General features: G+C 42.4%; 1 protein-coding gene across 4 annotated transcripts in view; it reads right to left on the bottom strand.

Annotated features, from left to right (window-relative positions):
- The window catches only part of KIF5A (kinesin family member 5A), a 231,481-nt gene that overhangs the window by 100,313 nt on the left and 111,233 nt on the right, over positions 1-19,935 (bottom strand). For all 4 annotated transcript variants that reach the window (XM_077297746.1, XM_077297749.1, XM_077297748.1 and 1 more), the window contains exons 2-5: positions 7,633-7,720; positions 6,862-6,935; positions 6,318-6,422; positions 2,695-2,743 (exon numbers count right to left, since the gene is read on the bottom strand). In XM_077297746.1, coding sequence (XP_077153861.1) covers positions 2,695-2,743; positions 6,318-6,422; positions 6,862-6,935; positions 7,633-7,720 — 316 coding nt within the window. The remainder of the gene's footprint in view (positions 1-2,694; positions 2,744-6,317; positions 6,423-6,861; positions 6,936-7,632; positions 7,721-19,935) is intronic.

Raw genomic sequence — 19,935 nt, 5'->3', positions numbered from 1 at the left:
GGGTATTCCAGCCAAAAAAGGACAGGTGAGAACTATGAGATCATTGGGTCCCATTGCTTCAACCCTAACAGATCATCAACGAGCTTTATTCTTCCCTGGTCTATGATACTGAAGATTTGTGACCAGCCGCTCCATTCAACTCCTCCAAGTCGTGGTCTTGCAGCCAAGCAAGAAAGGGGTGCACAAGTGCTAAATTCTGGTGATTCTATCCACTCGATAGGTGATAATTTGTTAAAGCCCAAAAATACCCTTAGAATTGCAATAAATGGGTTATTTCTGCGCTGCCAGTATTAAAGATGGAAAAGAAGAACAATATCCAGGAATGAGGTGTATTAGTCAACACGTTTTGAACTTCTCCATCAGGAGAGTAGGTTTGTCCTGCAAAGAATTTGGAACTTTGAAACGCATTGATTAATAAACCGCATTCCTAGATACCGTTCTTCTTTTCCATCTTTAATACCGGCAGTGCAGAATTAACCCATATATTCCATTTCTAAGGGTATTTTTTTAGCTCTAACACATTATCACCAGTGCATTACACATACAGAACCTATGGACAAAACGCTACAGAACAACACACAACGTGCAAAGCCCTAGTGAGAATGTACGGTAATTACATTTCCAAATTGTGGGTGGGGAGCATCAGATTTATAAAAGTAAAAAAAAACACCCAGTCTTCCAAGAACGTGGGGTATCTCCAAATATATTTACATGCTGATAAAGAAACTAGTACATAGGATAGATCGGGAATCTGGGAATGTAAAACGTAGGGAGACAATCTCTGAGCTGTGATGTCAGCCAAACAGAAGTAAGTCAGGCAGGACTGAAGAACACAATCCCAATGTACCACAGAGGGTCTCATACTTTTATGCTTCAAACAGGGTCCTTGCCCGTTACAACGTGTGTAATCTAGCATTGGTCAGTCAACACATCAGAATATACCAGCCCAGATTTGCAATATACTCATGGTACAGACACTCGTTCTCGTGAGAACGCTGCCATAACTCGCATTTCCTACAGAATTGGATGTGACACCGTCTTGGAACCAATCTAGGGCATGAGACTAGAGAAGAGCATCCTCACAGCCTCCGGCGAGTGACAGATCATAATCCAGAATGAATGCACTAATTTGATCCTCTAATGAGGAAGATGTTCGCACATTCTACCTGAATGTATAATCAGCTAATAATTGCTCATTTGCATACACGTGCCATGCCTTGTAATAAACGAGACTGCGGTATATATGGGGACGAGTCAGCTGCAGGCAGCTCTCTATCTGTGTAACCCATAGATTTGTTAGCTTATAAATGTATAAACCAAGGATTTGACACAACAGGATGAGATTCACAATAATTTATATTTTTTATAATTTTCCTGCTTAACGGATTGGATAATACATAATGGTTTGTAAGACTACTCTTACTGAGTGTATTGGGGGACACTCGCTTGGCCGCGACATTCAGCACACGGGCACGGGTTTTTAAAACAAAACAGTCTCTTTGGTTTATTTAGGTATCATAAACCCCATCATGAACAGTCCATTTACACACTGTACCAGGAGGGCATCACATCAAGTTTCATATGGTTAGTCTGCAGCAACTAAACATGCTGGTCCTCTCCTGACCAGTTGCGGTGGGTTACCACACAGTTCATAGAACATAACAAGCACCAACAGTTTATGGAGGTACCTTATGGGAGCTCCTGCTCCATCTGCTGACTCCTTGTCAGACCTCTCTCCTGGGGAAACTGCCTTACGGGGTTCACCAACTTGCCTGGCCGGCACACATCAGTCCAGAGCCACCGAAGGCCGGTAGCTTCCCCAACACCGATCATCCAGGTCCACAGTCTCTCAGGTGCTCCAAGAAGACTCCACTCACAGGAGCTTCTCACACAGACTGTCCAGGACCATGATCACACTGTAGTCTTCAGAACGTCCATCCCCCCTGGGACCGTTCAACACAGAGACATGTGGCCTGTCTGGGTGCTATTCAGGACTTAGTCCAACACCACAGGCCACTAGGTCCAAACCGTGTGCATACACAGGAAGCCTCCTCCCAGGGCTTCCAACACAGGAGCACACACAGCCCATGCACACGCTTCCAGGACCTTGCACTTGGACCTATCAGATCCAAACACTGGAACCACACAGGAACCACACAGAAGACCATGTGACCCACACCCTGGCCACATTATGTACTTGTAAGCACACCCACAGTAATGGATCACCTGGGCTGGTCACGTGATCCTGACATCACTGCAGGTCGATTCTCACGGCCTCAATACGACTCCGTGCACATACCGGGGAGACCATGCAGCGCCCCCTACCTGTTACAGGGGTCACTACATCACAGGTTGTACAAGCAGGACCTCCTAGATTTAGACTATAGTCCTGCCTTGCGATATTGGATCCATACATGCCACCTAGCATCTAGGTTTTGTTATCTGACGAAGGCTCGCTCTGGCTCTTCTGCTGGATTTGGACTGACCTCCAGGGCCAACCCATTGCTCTCCTGGCCTAGTCATCCGCTCTCTACACCTCATCTTTCTCTATTGGAAAATATATAAGAACTCATTATTCTTGTCTCCTTTCTGAACCTCCTCACTGATTTTCACACTGAAAAAGCAATGTAACACTATCTACAACGTAACAGGTTACTTATATTTTGCAAATCTTCAGCTCTATAAACTACTTACCATCCAGCAGGTCTCTGATTTTATCCAGGTAAATCTCAAAATAGGACACCTGAAGAAATAACAAATACCACCATTAGGATCTTAAGAAACTGTATACCCCTAGAAACACATACCAATGTAATCAATCCTTAGAAAACACTCCCAGAACATTAGCAAATCTCAAGGAACCGACCAAAGCATCCTGAAGCCTGCTAGAAAGCAGGTGGTGGAAGTGACCAAGTACAGAGAAAAGCCGAAACAGATCTAAGTTGATTGTATTGTAACAAATGTCATCACGTTTGGGGTGGATTTTGTATCTGTAGCATATTTTCTGTGGATTTTCACATGAAATTCCACCCTCTGCAATATACTGGGTAAAGTCTGTGGCAAATCCACGAATTGTGAACATATCCTGAAAGGAGATGCCCACTACTTAGATATTGATGACATATTCTACAGTCATGGCCGAAAGTGTTGGCACCCTTGAAATTGTTCCAGAAAATTAAGCATTTCTCACAAAAAATGATTGCATATTGTTATACACAGGTTTATTTCTTTTGTGTGCATCGGAACAATACAAAAAAAAGGCAAATTGGACATAATTTCACACAAAACCCCCAAAATGGGCCGGACAAAATGCATCCTGAACTTAACACACTTTGCAATAAATACCTGCAATCAATCACCATCAACAAGCTTCTTACACCTCTCAACTGGAATTTTGGACCACTCTTCTTTTGCAAACAGCTCCAGGTCTCTCATATTTGAAGGCTGCATTCTACAACAGCAATGTTAAGATCTTTCCACAGAAGTTCAATGGGATTTAGATCCTGACTCATTGCTGGCCACTTCAGAACTCTCCAATGCTTTGTTTCCATCCATTTCTGGGTTCTTCTTGAAGTATGTTTAGGGTCATTGTCCTTCTGGAAAACCCATGACCTAGGACGCAAACCCAGCTTTCTGACACTGGACACTACATTGTGACCCAAAATCCTTTGGCAATCTTCAGATTTCATGATGTCTTGCACACATTCAAGGCACCAATGCTACAGGCTGAAATACAACCCCATAACACCTTTGAACCTCCACCATATTTTTCTTCGGGTACTGTGTTCTTTTCTTTGTAAGCCTCATTCCATTTTCGGTAAACAGTAGAATGATGTGCTTTACCAAAAAGCTCTATCATGGTCTCATCTGTCCATAAGATGCTTTTCTAGGAGGATTTTGGCTTACTCATGTACATTTTGTCACACTGCAGTCTAGATTTTTTTTTATAACTCTCTGTGTCAGCAGTGAGGTCCTCCTGGTCTCCTGCCATAGCGTTTCATTTAATTCAAATGTCGATGGATAGTTCGTGCTGACACTGATGAACCCTGAGCATGCAGAACAGCTTGAATTTCTTTGGTACTTGATTGGGGCTGCTTATCCACCATCTAGACTTTCCTGTGTTGCAGCCTTTAATTAATTTTTCTCTGCTGTCCACGTCCAGGGAGATTAGCTACAGTGCCATGGGTTGAAACTTCTTGATTATGTTAACGTATCATGAGCAAAGGAACATCAAGATCTCTGGAGATGGACTTTTAACCTTGAGATTGCTGATATTGTTCAACAATTTTGGCTCTCAAGTCCACAGACAATTCTCATCTCCTCTTTCTCTTCTCCATGCTTACACATAATGTAAAGATTGAGTCAACTTCTGCCCTTTTTATCTGGTCTCAGGTGTGATTTTCATACTGCCCACACTTGTTACCAGGTGAGTTTGAATGAGCATCACATGTTTGAAACAAAGCTGTTTACCCACAATTTTGGAAAGGTGCCAACAATTTTGTTATGTCCAATTTGCCTTTTTTTCTCTGTCTTTTTGTGTTCTTCAAATACACACAAAGGAAATAAACATGTGTGTAAGGCTTCTTTCACACTAGCGTCGGGCTCGGTCCGTCGCAGTGCGTCGGGCCGAGGTCCCCGACGCTAGCGTTGTCTCCGCCGCACAACGGGTGCAGCGGATGCATTTTTCCAGCGCATCCGCTGCCCCATTGTGAGGTGCGGGGAAGTGCGGGGAGGTGGGGGCGGAGTTCCGGCCGCGCATGCGCGGTCGGAAAAAGCGGACCATCGGGAGCAAAAAACGTTACATGTAGCGTTTTTTGCTCCCGACGGTCTGCCACTGCACGACGCATCCGTCGCACGACGGGTGCGACGTGTGGCAATCCGTCACAATGCATCGCTTAATGTTAATCAATGGTGAAAAAACTCATCCTGCAAACACTTTTGCAGGATGCGTTTTTTCGGCAAAACGACGCATTGTGACGGAATGCAGTTAACGCTAGTGTGAAAGTAGCCTAACAAAACATGTAATTACAATAATTATTTTTATTGAGAAAAGGGTGCCAACACTTTCAGCCATGACTGTATACCCATATTGACAAACAGTTTGCTCTCCTCACTGATGTGCTATGATATGTGCTTGAGCACAGCAGACCTGAGCGTGATTATCTGACAGAATTTGTCTCTAACCTCTCCTCTTATAGTGCTTTCAGTTCTGTCAATCATAAGCAGACATCCACATACAACGGGAAAAGTACACACCCCAATATAGCTTACAACAGGCTCTGTGTGAGACATCATGACAACACATTCAGTGTTGGGGAGGGACAATACAGTAGACATCAACAATACACTTGCTTTGTTGATGCTAATGTGTATTTGGTCCTGTAAATAAAAACTAATTTGAGTTTAAAAGGAGAAATACAAGAAGTGATTATAATAGGACTCAATTTCAGCATTGCTGCCCCTCCACACACACAGACTGTCAGATATGTGAGATGAAAGCTGGCAATTAATCAAACTTAGCTCTGCTGTGTTCAAACACGTCATTACACTGCAGTGAGGAGAGCAGACTGTTTGTCAATGCTGCTGTGGGGGCGTGTTCTTTCCCCAGTGGGTTGCTCCTTGCTGCAGATTGGTCAGCGTCAAAGAGAGGAAGAAGTACACACCCCCAATGAAATCTATCTGGTAATGCCCACTTAGACTTAAAATGTAACTGTTTTAAGTGCCAAATACTTTGATTTCTAATATCTCGGCAACGGAGAGGCAAAATAAAAAAAAAATGTTTTACTTTCTTCTGCAGTGCCAATTACATTATGTGTCCAGTTAAACATGAAAAAAGTTGATGAAATATCCTCTTTAAAGGAGAAGAGCTGCTACCTGAGAATGGCCATGAAACAGTGTCTGCATCTGCACTGTTCATGCTCCATACTGGTTACATCCAGCCACGAATGGATCTGCAAACAGCTGATCGGTAGGGGTGTCGAGTGTTGATCCCCACCAATAAGATATTAATAACCTGCTCTAAGGATGGGCCATCAATATTTAAATAATAAACAACACATTTAAGATTAATTGAATGCTAAAAGATCATGCTATTTTAGGAGCCCCTATTGCAAATTACCCAAATGCATCAGCAGACTAATAGTGATGAGTATCAGACCTCAATTGTAGGGTCTAGTGACACACCAGAAAGGACCTGGGTATGATATTCCACATGTCTCTTATGCGATGTCTTCATACAGAATTTGATTCTTTATTTTAGAAACGTGAACATAAAGTAATATACAGTTTAGTTACTCATGTACAAAGTAGTTCTTTACCTTTATATGGAATTCCAAGTTCTCATCCATGGAATAGATGTGGTTAAATATATCCCTAGCGATCCTGGGTATTATTCCCATCAGCTGAGGATCATGGAGCTTTCCCTGAGGAAAAGTAGACAGTCACAGTTTGCATGTTACAACTCGGACACGACAAACTCTTCTACAGAGCCCTTCATTTTTGATACGCACTTGATAGAAGTTTTATTAGAACTGGAAACTAAGGTTCATCAAGGTGTTAGAATCTGGAGTAAACGATCTTCAAATGTCTTAATATTTTTGAAACTTTTGGCATTCTTACACTAGTCTAGGGATGGGATGCATCGAAGCCCACCAAGGAAAGTCATCAACATTTTCACCAGAAATATATTCCAGTCCCTGACCAGATTGACATTTTAGATATCAGATGTGCCTAATTCATTTAGTAGTGTGCACTTCTTAATGAATTAGGGACATCTTACTCCAGTGGTGCTTTCATTAAGACTGAAATGCAAAAACCCAAATCTTGACAAACAGGGCCATTAGACTCTACACAAATACTTACCTCCATGGTGTGGGTCTTTCCAGAAGCTGTCTGCCCATAGGCAAAGATGGTTCCATTATAACCGGCCAGCACATCTATGAGGAAAAAGAAACTCCTAAGTACACACATGTTATATAATGTTTGAATGCTTGATTTCCATATTAAACTATGTAACTATCTCTTCGTCATTAAAGTTAACCTGTCAGCAAGCTCCACGTCACCCCACCTTTCTCCACACGCACATCTTCCCAAACCTTTATGTAAGTCAGTGAAAGATAAACGCATTGGTGCCTGAGTTTGGAGAAATCCATGATTTTCATAATATGCAAATGAGTCAGTAAGTGCTTTGTCACGCCCAGAGCAATTACCAAAACTTTATGAGTTGTGGGTGAAGCATTTTATTAGGGTATCATGACAATAATATGACGTTTCACTAGTTCAACAATCGTAGGACAAACCAGATAGACTGATATAAAGCAAAAATGTTATGGCGTCTAGTGTCACCTCAACTCTTTTGAACTTGTTCCCTAAGGCCACGTTCACATGTTCAGTATTTGCTCAGTTTTTTACCTCAGTACTTGTAAGCCCAGACCAGCAGTGGGTGATAAATACAGAAGTGGTGACGTGTTTCTATTATACTTTTCCTGATTGTTCCTCTCCTGGTTTTAGCTTACAAATGCTGAAGTAAAATACTTACCAAGTACTGAAAGTGTGAATGTGGCCTAATTCTGAATGTTGTAAGACGCATGGCTGAAAAGTAGACACAAAGCATAGAATGCACAAAAGATTTACCTTTGACAATTTGCATAGCACAGGCATGGTAGACTTGCTCCTGAGTCGTATTTGGTGGAAACACGCGATCAAAAGCATAAGGTTTTCCCTAGAATATAAACAAAAACACTTTTTATGGAAATATATTACTAAATGACATTTTTTACAAGTTTTTTCATCAACTGCTTATGTATTATCTTCCAATACAATATTTCAAAATAAAAAATAACATTATGTAATAATTTAATCAATTCTCCCTAAACTCCCACACCCTCCCCAGCCTTCTCAGCAAACTAACAAAACTGAAAAGTTTACATATTCAATGAAAATGTATCAGCCTCCCGTGACAAAAAAGGCATATACCGTAGTACTGATTCATCTTGCTGCATATGTAATGTTGTTACATTGGCATTGCTTTCCTCTCGGGGAGGGTGATGCCATGCTTGGAAGCAAGGAAGGATCTCTTTAACAGGTAATTAGTACATACAACACTGTTCTGACTCCAGGCCAGAAGCGGGAGCTCGAGACCTGGATTTAGGGGAACTTCCCTATATATTCTGGCTGGAGGAGGAATTAGTCAGATTGTGAGAGGAGAGTGAGGAGAGAAGAAGCAGACAGAGTCTGAGAGAGGAAAGCTGGGGCCGTGCAGACGAGTGGTTCTGCAGCTCATGGAAGGAGAGTCTGTAGAAGACTGATAGGGGAGAAGAAGCACAGGAGAAGTCAAGAGCTGGAGGGAATCTGCGACTGAGCTTCCTCCACGCTGAAGCGCAAGAAACCATTAGCTGGAAGACCGAGGTTGTGGGGGTAACTGTATGCCCCACAGCAGAAACCAGCGGACAGAAGATTGCAGGTCGCCTGCCCACCATTAACACCCAAAGGCACAGCAGCACATAGTGCCCGGAATCATCATAGAGACATCTGTAAAAAGGCTCGAGTTGCCTGCCATGCGGGTAGTGTCCTAATTAAAGGGACAGAGAGAAAGTGAGGACCTTATGTGAGGCCTAAGACAGCAAGGGACTACAACACAGCACAGAGAGGAAGGCTTCCAACCCCACCTGGCTAGGGGGTTCCTGAATAGCTTCCAAGCTGGACGGACCCCACCAGCACCTGTTATCCGTACCCTGGACTGTGGTTGCCTTACACCAGTAAAAAGGTAAAGAGACTGCAGCCTTGTGTTCTCTAGTTCTTTCTGGAACTACAAGCATCTTTATCTACTACACCGGGAGCCATGGGGACCCAGCTTTACCTGTGGGAAGCCATACCATCCCTGCTGCCATAACATCACCCCAGTGGACCCCGCATTGGTTGTCCCTGATCGAGTATCACAGGTGGCGTCACGAACAAACTTTGTTTACCATTTACTTCAACCCCTTTTATTGGACGCCCAGGGCCACGGACCAGGTCACTGCCGCCGTGACCACCCCTTTAATGACCACCGGACTCGGCCCGAGGACCCAAGGGTCCTAGCTGGCGCTCCAAACATACACCATTTCAAAATAATACTTTTGTAATTGTGTATTTAAGTAAAACATATTTAATGCAAAACTCAAAGTGGACTTAAAAGTTTTATTTAGCAAATAAAGCTTGTTCATTGTATAACTGAAAATGGTATTTTTCATTTAAGTTTTGCATCACAAGCTCTCCTTTATTGCTTGAGGCCACGTGGAGACGCTGAGTATTTGTTGAGTTTTTTACCCCAGCATTTTTAAGCCAAAACCAGTAGTGGAACAATAAGGGCTCATGCTCATCTGCGTTTAAAATAGATGAGTGTAATCCAATAAAAAATTGGATTGCACTCTGACTAATGTCAGTCAATGATTCTGTGTTCATCTGCGATTTTTTTTCTCAGCTTGAATCAGACTGAGAAAAAAAATTGCAGCATGCTGAGATTGACCGTGAAAATCAGCAGAAGAGACTCGAAAATGAAAGTCAATGGGTGAGAGGAAAAACTTGCACAGCACAAGGACCATGAATGTGCCATCCAATATTTATGCACACATCTCAAAGGAAACTCGATATTTCATCAGCCATGTACAGTAATTTAACTATGTGACCTGTCAGAACAAAATAGATATATATACATAGGATAGAAAGAGGTCATAGAGGTATATAATTAGTGCAGTGCTTGTGTAGTTTAAATGTACATTTAGCTAATAATTAAATAAATAAATGTAAACAATGTGGTGTCTACCTAATGTTTCTTAACCAGCTAAGGATAAGCCGACAGCTGGGGGCTGATGTTTATAGTCTGGGAAGGGGGTAATACCCATGGAGCTTCCCAGGCTATTAATATCAGCTTACAGCAGTATACTTAACCTTTACTGATTATTAACAAGGGCTGAATAAGAATATCAGCTCTCAGCCTCCCCAAGAAGTTGCACATCCATTAGATGAACCAATTCTGGCACTGAGCCTTCGCTATTCCCACTTTACCAGGTGCGATGGTAAGTGGGGTGATAGCAATTGGAGTTGATGTCACCTTTGTATTGTCAGCTGACATTAAGCTCAAGGGTTAGTATTGGAGAGGCGTCTATAAGACACCATTACTAAACCCATTGTCAAATGTACTAAAGACACAGACCGAGTAAAGTCCTTTATTTAGATGATTCCAGAGCCAGGAGAAAGAAAAAGAAAGCGCTGTTTCATGTGTCCAAGAAACAGAAAGTAAAACTGAGAGATTTTGTTCAATTTGTAAGGAAAATGTCTGCAAAGAACATTCTCCCGAAAAAATAACTTGTCAAAATTGTTTGGAAGACTAATATAATAGAAAAGAAACATAATAGAAATGTAGCTGCAGCTAGTTTGGTATAGATTGCTATGCGTTTTTGTGCGTTTTTTCATATGTTTGTGTGAAATTTTGAAAAAAATAATTTTGGGGGTGTTTTTGGTGAAAAATTATAATTAAAATTTTGTTTACTAATCATATTTCATTTAGCAGTTTTAAAATAAACTCGTAAAAGTTATATAAGTGTGTTTTTCCATATGATTTGCATGGGGGACTAAAAGGCCCCCCAATACGTCAATATGAAGATCTCTGATGTCACGCATACTAGGGTTAAAGAAATTTTTTGATAATAGATCCCTGTGAGGTGGCCAAAAATATCTGATGAATATCGGCCAAACCCATGGGACCAGACAACTACTGAATTTGTGCCCCGACTGTACCCCAAAGGCTCATGGTGTAATCGTATGTTTCATGCTTTTGTCTGGTAGGTGCATGCAATATATTAGTCTGGCAGATGTCTCTACAGGCCCCATGGAACGTCCGAGGTTCATTATGAAAGCTTCTCATTCTTTACCAACTATGAAAGCTCGATCTTCATTTTCCCAAACTTTGATATTAATTACTATGATTACTATGCCTCATGTTCAAAGAGGAATGTCTGTTAATTACCTCAATCAATAATTACCAAAAATATGAGGCAAGCAATGCTCCCAACTGACCTGAGATCTAAGAGAATTTAATTAATCTCATGAAAAAAAATAAAAAAATACTCAGCTGCTAAGAACGAGCAAAATACAATGCAAGGACGGTTTCAGACATCTGATATTCAGGGTCTGAGTGCGGACTACAATGTCCAGACTTCCCGAGAGTCTGAACTCAACACCTCACATATGCCTAAATCTGACACCAGCCTCAAGCTTTATTCACACTTGTGTTGTGGATTACCTTCACAATATAGGCCATAACAGTCTACCAGATCGCTAATATGTGGGATATCACTGGTGTAAAGTGGCTTATAATATGTTCTGTAGGGACCTGACAGTGCTCATCTTTCTCGTAGGAAAAATAGCTATTAGAGATGGGTGAATTTATTGGCGTAGATTTGGATTCTGCTTGAATTTTACAAAAATCAGTATTCTTCAGAGTACTTTCAATCCATGGGAATTCAGAAACAATGGAGGCCAGCTGTGCCAAATGGTTAAAAAAAACTAAAAAATTAAAAATATTACTCACCTAACCGCTGTTCAGTAGTGATGAGCGAGTGCACTCATTACTCGGGTTTTCCCAAGCACGCTCGGGTGACCTCCGAGTATTTGTTAGTGTTCGGAGATTAGGTTTTCATCGCCTCAGCTGCATGATTTACATCTACTAGACAGCTTGATTACATGTGAGGATTACCTAGCAACCAGGCAACCCCCACATGTACTCAGCCTCGCTAATAGCTGTAAATCATTCAGCTGAGGCGATGAAAACTTAATCTCCGAACATTAACAAATACTCGGAGGTCACCCAAGCCTTCTTGGGAAACCCCGAGCAACGAGTATACTCGCTCACCACTACTGTTCAGGTCTCAGGACCTCTTCCTAACACAATCAACATAAAACTTAGCACTCAATTTAGGATGCTGGAACAGAAGAATTTATTTTGCAGTATACTCAACGTTTCGGTTCAACATGAACCTTCTTTAGTTACATATACGGAATTCATGTGATGAATGGGGCCGGAAGTCAGTGGGCCACAAAAATTCTATGCTGGGGAACCACAGCCGAGGTATGCAGAGAGAAGTGCCTTAAGAGAGCGAGGTTTAGGTGAGCATGCCGCCAGAAGCGGAGTCCACCGCTAGTCTCGCGGTGCGTCTGGCGGCATGCACGCCTAAACCTAAAAAGAAGGCTAAGAGGAGACTTAATAGTTGTCTACAAATATCTGAAGGGATGTTACAGTGTAGAGGGATCATCATTATTCTCATTTACACATGGAAACACGAGAAGCAATGGAATGAAACTGAAAGGGAGAAGATACTGATTAGATATTAGAAAAAACTTTATGACAGTGAGGGTGATCAATGAGTGGAACAGGCTGCCACTAGAAGTGGTGAGTTCTCCTTCAATGGAAGTCTTCAAACAGAGGCTGGACAGACATCTGAGTTGGTTTAGTGAATCCAAAATTGGGCAGGGGGTTGGACATGATGACTCTGGAGGTCCCTTCCAACTCTAACATTCTATGATAACTTTGTGATGCCATGACACACCCTTACCTTTTAAATTTGCTCGCAGCAAGGACCAAACTACAGGCAGCGGGCACCACAGACCGTGAGGGTATCAGGACAGGTGAGCAGTGAGGTTTGGATTATTTTTTTTTTGCATTTTACACTTGGTCTGGGGTCTAGACATTCAATTAGCATAGAATAATTTTGCTATGAATAAAATTTTACAGCAAAATCCACACAATTTGGCAATTCCAAGTCCTGCCAGATGCGCTTTTCTCTAATAGCTGTGCACACTGAATGACTAAATCTGTATGGGGGATCTAAGAAAAACAACATTGTGAATCACATAGAAATAGCTAAAGATTCTCCATAGGTCACTGCTTGATGTATGTTTACTGTCCTCCCATTCACAGCGACACTGAAGCGTGAGGAAGAGGTCTGTGCAATTCTCATTCAGAAACATAGGACATCCTACATACGACTGCCATTTTCAACAGGATACAAAGCAGTTCACATCTGAAAAATCAATGTTAGGGGTTTTTTGTTTGTTTTTTTGTTTTTTTTACTTCTTCTATAAATCACATTAATATAAATTGCGCGAGGGCTGAATATTCCGCAGAAAAAATGCCTGCAGATGTGACCCCTGGTCAGAAAAGGACCCAGCGGTGTAAGATGACAGTGCTAACCACTTCTTTCATAGCTGCTCTTAGCTTTCGTCACCTCTATAAATAACATCTTATAGATTATGATGACGCAGATAAAGCTCCAGAGACTAATATCAAAGACTTAACACAAGAAGCACAATCTAGAAAATATTTTTTCTTGCTCATAACATTTTTTTATGCTGGGAAAATAAGTTGAAATTTGGAAAGTAAAATGGATATACAAGAGATTGAACAAAGCCTTGAGGAATAAAAAAAAACAACACTTATACAGCAAGCTTGTTAATATGATTGGTTATTCTGGAAGAACCATCTGCTATATTAAAATCAGCCATGGTCATTACCGCTGTTTTGTTTTTTTGCCTTAATACTGAATTTCTAAGCAAGTCTGATGGATGACAGAGCAGAGTGTGTTGGACAAATCCCCCAAGCCAAGTAGACAAATAGCAAAAAATTGAATTGTGGAGTAATAACCATTTTAATTTTTACTTCAGAAATCAATGGCACACATAAAAATAAGCAACTTTGCAATATATTTTATCAGAGAAATATGCTTCTTTCTTCACCAGAAATGATCTTTCATTTTTAAAATTGTCAATTCCTGGGTAAAATCTGTATTCAGTGAAGACAGATTGTTACATTACTGAGATAGGAGATGGCAGGTGATACTGCTAAGATTCTATGTAGACAGGAGAAAGGAGAAGCTCTGCCTCTAGCTCCCTGCCCCGCTCTCCTGTCTACATAGAATCTTATCCAATGCTTGGCTTGTATGTGTGGTGAATCTCTATCCTTCTCTATTTTGGTTTATTCCCCTACCTCCACGCCCGATGCATTCCACTTTGATATGTGAGTGAATATTTTGTATGCCTGGAGTTTTCTGTTAACCCTTGTTTGTGTTGCCTTGTTTGTCGAGTTGGTGTACTACAGTGTACAGTAGCGCTTTCTTCCCTGGTTGGGGGAAGAGAACAGACGGAGGGCTAACTCAGGAAATAAGGCAAGGGTGGAGGCCCCGACATCTTCACCTTCAGAAGTTTCCTGGGAAGTAGGGAGAGCTAGGATGCCCCCTGGTGTTAAGGACAGGGAAGGAGCCCCTGCTCCTAGGTCACCTGACAGCTATGTCTTGACAAGTGAGCAGGACTCAAACCTTGAGATGCGTAACACTCAGGCTTAGGAAATTGGGTTGTTTTAGTAAGAATTAAAATGGGGGAGTTAAAAGGGCTCCCTTAAACAGAGAAGCCTTTATGACTTTTTATTGTCAGGTCTAAATTATAGCCATGATTATATATATTTTTTTATAAATAAAGACATTTAAATAAATGTTGATTCTTAGATTTATCAATGTGTGTTTCGGTGGTATTCAAAGACCTGCGATGAGAACATGATTTGGACAAATAATAGTCCTGACTCTCTTCCAACAGATTATGTTGGGGAACAGGATGGGATTTTAATAGACGAAGTCTGAAATCAAAACAAAAAAAACATTATGCTATTGTTCTGTAATATGAAGGGGTCTCCCACACCATTTATAGCCATTTTATAAATGATATGAAATATATATATATATATATACTGTATATATATACTCTTAGGCTAGGTTCACAATGCGTTCCTGGCGTCCGTTAGACGGACTACGTTACACCGCGGCATAACGCGGTGTAACATAGTCCGTTAACGCCGCCATTGAATGCAATGTCGGACGCATCTCTAGCGCACGCCCACAATGGGCGTGCGCTAGCCATGTGCCGTCATTGAGTGACGGACCCTGGGACGCGGGCTGCAGCGTTTCCGGGTCCGTCACTGCTAGCGCAGATAGAGCTAGCAGATGCTCCATCGCGCGATGACAAATTGGCACTTGCATTAACAGCAGCCCGTTACCATATGTGTTGAACGGGCTGCTGTGTGAACCTGGCCATTGGTAGCTGATCACTCTGAAAACCAGTGAGATCGCTGACAGTAATGCTTTTATGGCATCATTTTATGAGCACTAAGAAATTCAGGCTTTTAGAGTATGTCATTTAATGTTTCTATCTCTATCTAACCAGCTGCGGATGTCTGAGATTCTGTAAAACCTCACCATTTTATGGAATATGGGCTGTTCAACGATGGCCGCCAAGAATTAGCAATGCCATTTAGGATTAAAAAACAGAAATAACGTTGCTATTATACTAACCAGATAGGTGCAATTCCTACAAACAGAAGATCCTGTCCGCTGAGAGTCTTCCTCTGGATGTGCCTATGTATGTAACCAATTACATTAGTATCCAAAGGGGAAAATATGTCATCTGTTATTCTCATACACCATGCAATGGAGATTTCCAGGGGACCAATTTACGAGAACATCTTGCCGGCTCCTTATTTTACTAGACCAAGAAAAAGCCTAGCGGCCCTTCTTCTTGGTGACACCCATACTATTGTACTACATATGGTTAACTCTGCCCATTGATTTTTGTTTTTTATTATTTAGGTCTAGGTTAAGTTATCACAGCAGAAGTCTTGGGGGATTTCTGCGCCTTAATTATAAATGTTATTTTTGCAGCTGAACATTTCACAAGTGGTCTGTAGGGGGGACTTTGCATCCAGCTGATTATGATTCCTCGGGATGATGCTTCCATATTTTTCATCCTTGCTTACATTAGTGCAGCTGATGAAGCTCTGTATTCCTCAAGGCTGTGGCTGCCTGTGATAAGAAAGCGCAGCCCAAGGAGCTGTCCAAGAGCTGAAATCTGTTTCCATGCTCCGCAGGGACCTTCAGTCCTGCCAGAATCCTGGGGTCTGCTGCTATTAACAGTGACAGCGAACACATTCGTTCCATATACTGTTCAATAATAATAATAATTTCTGGTTTTACTGAAGATTGCTATTTAATAGAACTATTTTCCCCCCACATATACTAGAATGCTGTAAGACGATGCATTTTCTTAATATTTTTACCATCGTATGAGATCAGTGTGGAAAGATCAGGATCCTATTACCTCTCTTCACTGTAGGATAGCTGTTAAAAATATAATGGCTGGGTGTCTTATATTTTGGACTCCCATCCTGAGAAAAAAGGTCCCAAAGTCCATTCATTGATAATTTGAGCCTTAGTCAAACACATGCACTATAGCATCCATTAAATGGGATCTGTCAGCAGGTTTTTGCTTCCTTATCTAACAGCATCATAATGCAGAGTAAGAGACCCTGATTCCAGCCATGTGTCACTTAGTTTACTGGGTGCAGTAGTTGTGACACAGTCAGTGTTTTTAGATGTAACATGTAGCAGAGCTCAAATGCTGCCCCCACCCACACCATAGCTTTCTATGCACGTTGTATATTGACAGTGAGCTATTTATCAAAGGTCGGACCAGTGCTCAGAGGAGCTGTAGTCCAGACAGTGATATTCTTCTTATTTCTTCAGACAGTGATATTCTCCTGGTGATAAAACATTCATTGTATTAAAACAACAGCACACAGCCTAATAAGTGACATATCCCTGAAATCTGTCTCAGCCTCTACCTTATGTTGTCCTCAGATTACAAGTAAATCCTGCTGATAGATTCTCTTTAACTCAGTAATGTGATTGGAGCAGTGGTCATATATGTGAACTACCACTACATTAAGATGGGGGACTTTGTTTTTCGTGCTTGGTAATTGTCCCAGTGTTTGAGCATGCTTTTCGTCACCTTTCTTGCGAATAGATGATAAATGTTGACCATTTAACCACTGCACCACCTATGATTAGCAGAATGCAAGGTAAAACCATTTTTACAACCGTCTGGATTATACATCTACAACCAGAAAGAGTTGAACAGCACCAAGCACATCCTTACCCTGAAGTGTTCTAGAAGGTTAGTTACATGTAGATGTAAAACAGATGTGTAATCAATATGGGAATCACAAGCTCCTATTTAGCCTGTAAAAAGCACTCTCAATCAATAAGAAAGCATGGATTTCCATGTCATATGAGTGGTCCTCCATCTCCATCACTCAGGACCATCTCATGTCATAGCACAACCCATGAACAACACAGCCTACTCTGTTAGGGTTGGCGGAACGCACCAAGTATAAATATTTGTAATAATAGGTGCGTTTGCAACCCGGGGTCCACCGTGCAGGAGAGGAACCTGCTGCTAGCAATTGGCGGTGCTATATGGCGGTATTAGCGAACTCTGTTACTTCACAGAATCGCTAGGATAGGGAAACGCTGTTAAAGGGAACCTGTCACCTGAATTTGGTGGGGCCAGTTTTGGGTCATATGGGCGGGGTTTTCGGGTGTTTGATTCACCCTTTCCTTACCCGCTGGCTGCATGCTGGCCGCAATATTGGATTGAAGTTCATTCTCTGTCCTCCGGAGTACACGCCAGCGCAAGGCAATATTGCTCCTCATCTGATCATTTTCTCTCTCTATAAAACCTGGCCAGACCTTCTCATCCCTGTCTGTAAAAGTTTACTTCCTGGCTTGCAGGAGTTGGAGTTCGCAGTTGCTGCTGGAGATTGTTGTCTGCTGTTTTTGGGTGTATGCTTTCCCCATTATCCTATTTCCATTTGTTTTGTACATTCCTATCATTCCCTTTATTCTTCTCTATCCTTGGTGAGTGTTTTTGTATGTGAGTTGCTTTTTGTTATCCCTGTTTGTCTTATGTGTTTATACACTAACATACTTGTCCCAGGCCTCCTGGGGAGAGGGAAGAGACAGTTTAGGACATTAACAAGAGCATAACAAGGTAGGAGACTCAGGCCTTTCTGACTTCAAGAGTACCCCCAGGTCAGAGATACTTAAGGTACCAGTTCCAGAGACGGTTTGAGGCCCCCCCTTCCTAAATGACCACAGTCTAAGCGTGAGAGTAGCTATAACACTCATGTCAGGAGAGCCACCGGCTAGTCCAAGCTATACAATCCCTTCTTGTTCCGATTTATACAGCCGTCTGACTGCGCCCTAATAGAAAGTTTTGAGCTCAGTTTGTCTAATACAGTAGACACACAATAATAAAGTGCTGGGTGTTATCAAGGTTACCCTGGGGATTCCAACATACAATACTAATCAGAAATCTATTGATGTCCAAAGTCTATCATTTATAAGGGTGACGTCTGTTCCATTTTGACCTATATTGTTAAACACTTATTCCTCCCTTTATTGGCATTTTGTATACTGTACATGTACTGGGATAATTATTTTGCCTTTATAATATACCTTTTTTGTATGAAACTTTTTGTTGGCTCGCCTGCCATTTTTCCATATGTCTATGTATTTTGTATTCTTTTTTTACTGTGTCTTTTAAGGCTAGCCTAATAAAACTTATACATTTTTATTTAACAAATGATAATATATACCCTGTATATATTCCCACTATATTTTGCTTCCTTTATCTATAAAACACAGCACATACAGTAAATGACATACATACCACTTGACTTTTCAAGTTTCTCTATATACATCAAAAGTAGATTATGTTTTCAATCAATAACAATTTGGAGCCAATCAAAGGCTTACATATTTACTAGCTATTGAACCCGTTCTACGCCCGGGTGGTGAGCATTTATATTGGTATATGGTCTCCATCCTGGTATGTGTTGCTTCCATCCTGCGCCCTAATCTTGTCATGTGCTGCTACCATCTTGCGCCCCCATCCTGTCATGTGCAGCCCCATCCTGTTTTGTGTGCCTCCATCTTGTGATGTGCTACTGTCTTGCTGAGCACTCATCCTGTCACATGCTCCCATCCTGTACCCCAATCCTGTCATGTGGTGGTCCCATACTGTACCCCAATCCTGTCATGTGGTGCTCCCATACTCCACCCCAATCCTGTCATGTGCTGCTACCATCATGCGCCCCCATCCTGTTATGTGCTACTATCTTCCTGAGCCCTCATCCTGTCATGTGCTCCCATCCTGCCATGTGGTGCTCCCATCCTGCACCCCCATGCTGTCATGTGCTGCTCCCATCCTGCGCCCTGATCCTGTCATGTAGTGCTTGCATCCTACACCCACATGCTGTCATGTGCTGCTCCCATCCTGCGCCTCCATTTTGGTTATGTGCTGCTCCCATCCTGCGCCCCATCCTTTCATGTGCTGCTCTCATCCTGCACCCCCATCCTGTCATGTGCTGCTCCCATCCTGTGCCCTTATCCTGCCATGTGCTGCTCCTATCTTGTGCCCCCATCCTGTCATGTGCTGCTCCCATCGTCATGTGCTGCTGCCATCCTGCTCCCCTGTTCTGTTATGTGCTGCTCCCATCCTGCGCCCCTGTTCTGTCATGTGCTGCTCCCATCCTGAGCCCCGATTCTGTCATGTGCTGCTGCCATCCTGCGCCCCCATTCTGTCATGTGCTGCTCCCATCCTACCCCCCGTTCTGTCATGTGCTGCTCCCATCCTGTGCCCCATGCTGTCATGCGCTGCTCCCATCTTGAGCCCCCATTCTGTCATGTACTGCTCCCATCCTACGCCCCAGTTCTGTCATGTGCTGCTACCATCCTGCGGCCCCATTCTGTCATGTGCTGCGTCTATCCTGCGCCCCCATTCTGACATGTACTGCACCCATCCTGCGCCTCCATTCTGTCATTTGCTGCTCCCATCCTGCGCCCCCATCCTGTCATGTGCTGCTCCCATCCTGCGCCCCCGTTCTGTCATGTGCTGCTTCCATCCTGCACCCCCGTTCTGTCATGTGCTGCTTCCATCCTGCACCCCCGTTCTGTCATGTGCTGCTGCCATCCTGCACCCCCGTTCTGTCATGTGCTGCCCTATTCTGTTATGTGC

This window comes from Ranitomeya variabilis, chromosome 3 (genome assembly GCF_051348905.1).
Source record: "Ranitomeya variabilis isolate aRanVar5 chromosome 3, aRanVar5.hap1, whole genome shotgun sequence".
NCBI lineage: Eukaryota > Metazoa > Chordata > Amphibia > Anura > Dendrobatidae > Ranitomeya > Ranitomeya variabilis.
This window is presented reverse-complemented; position numbering and strand designations above follow the sequence as displayed.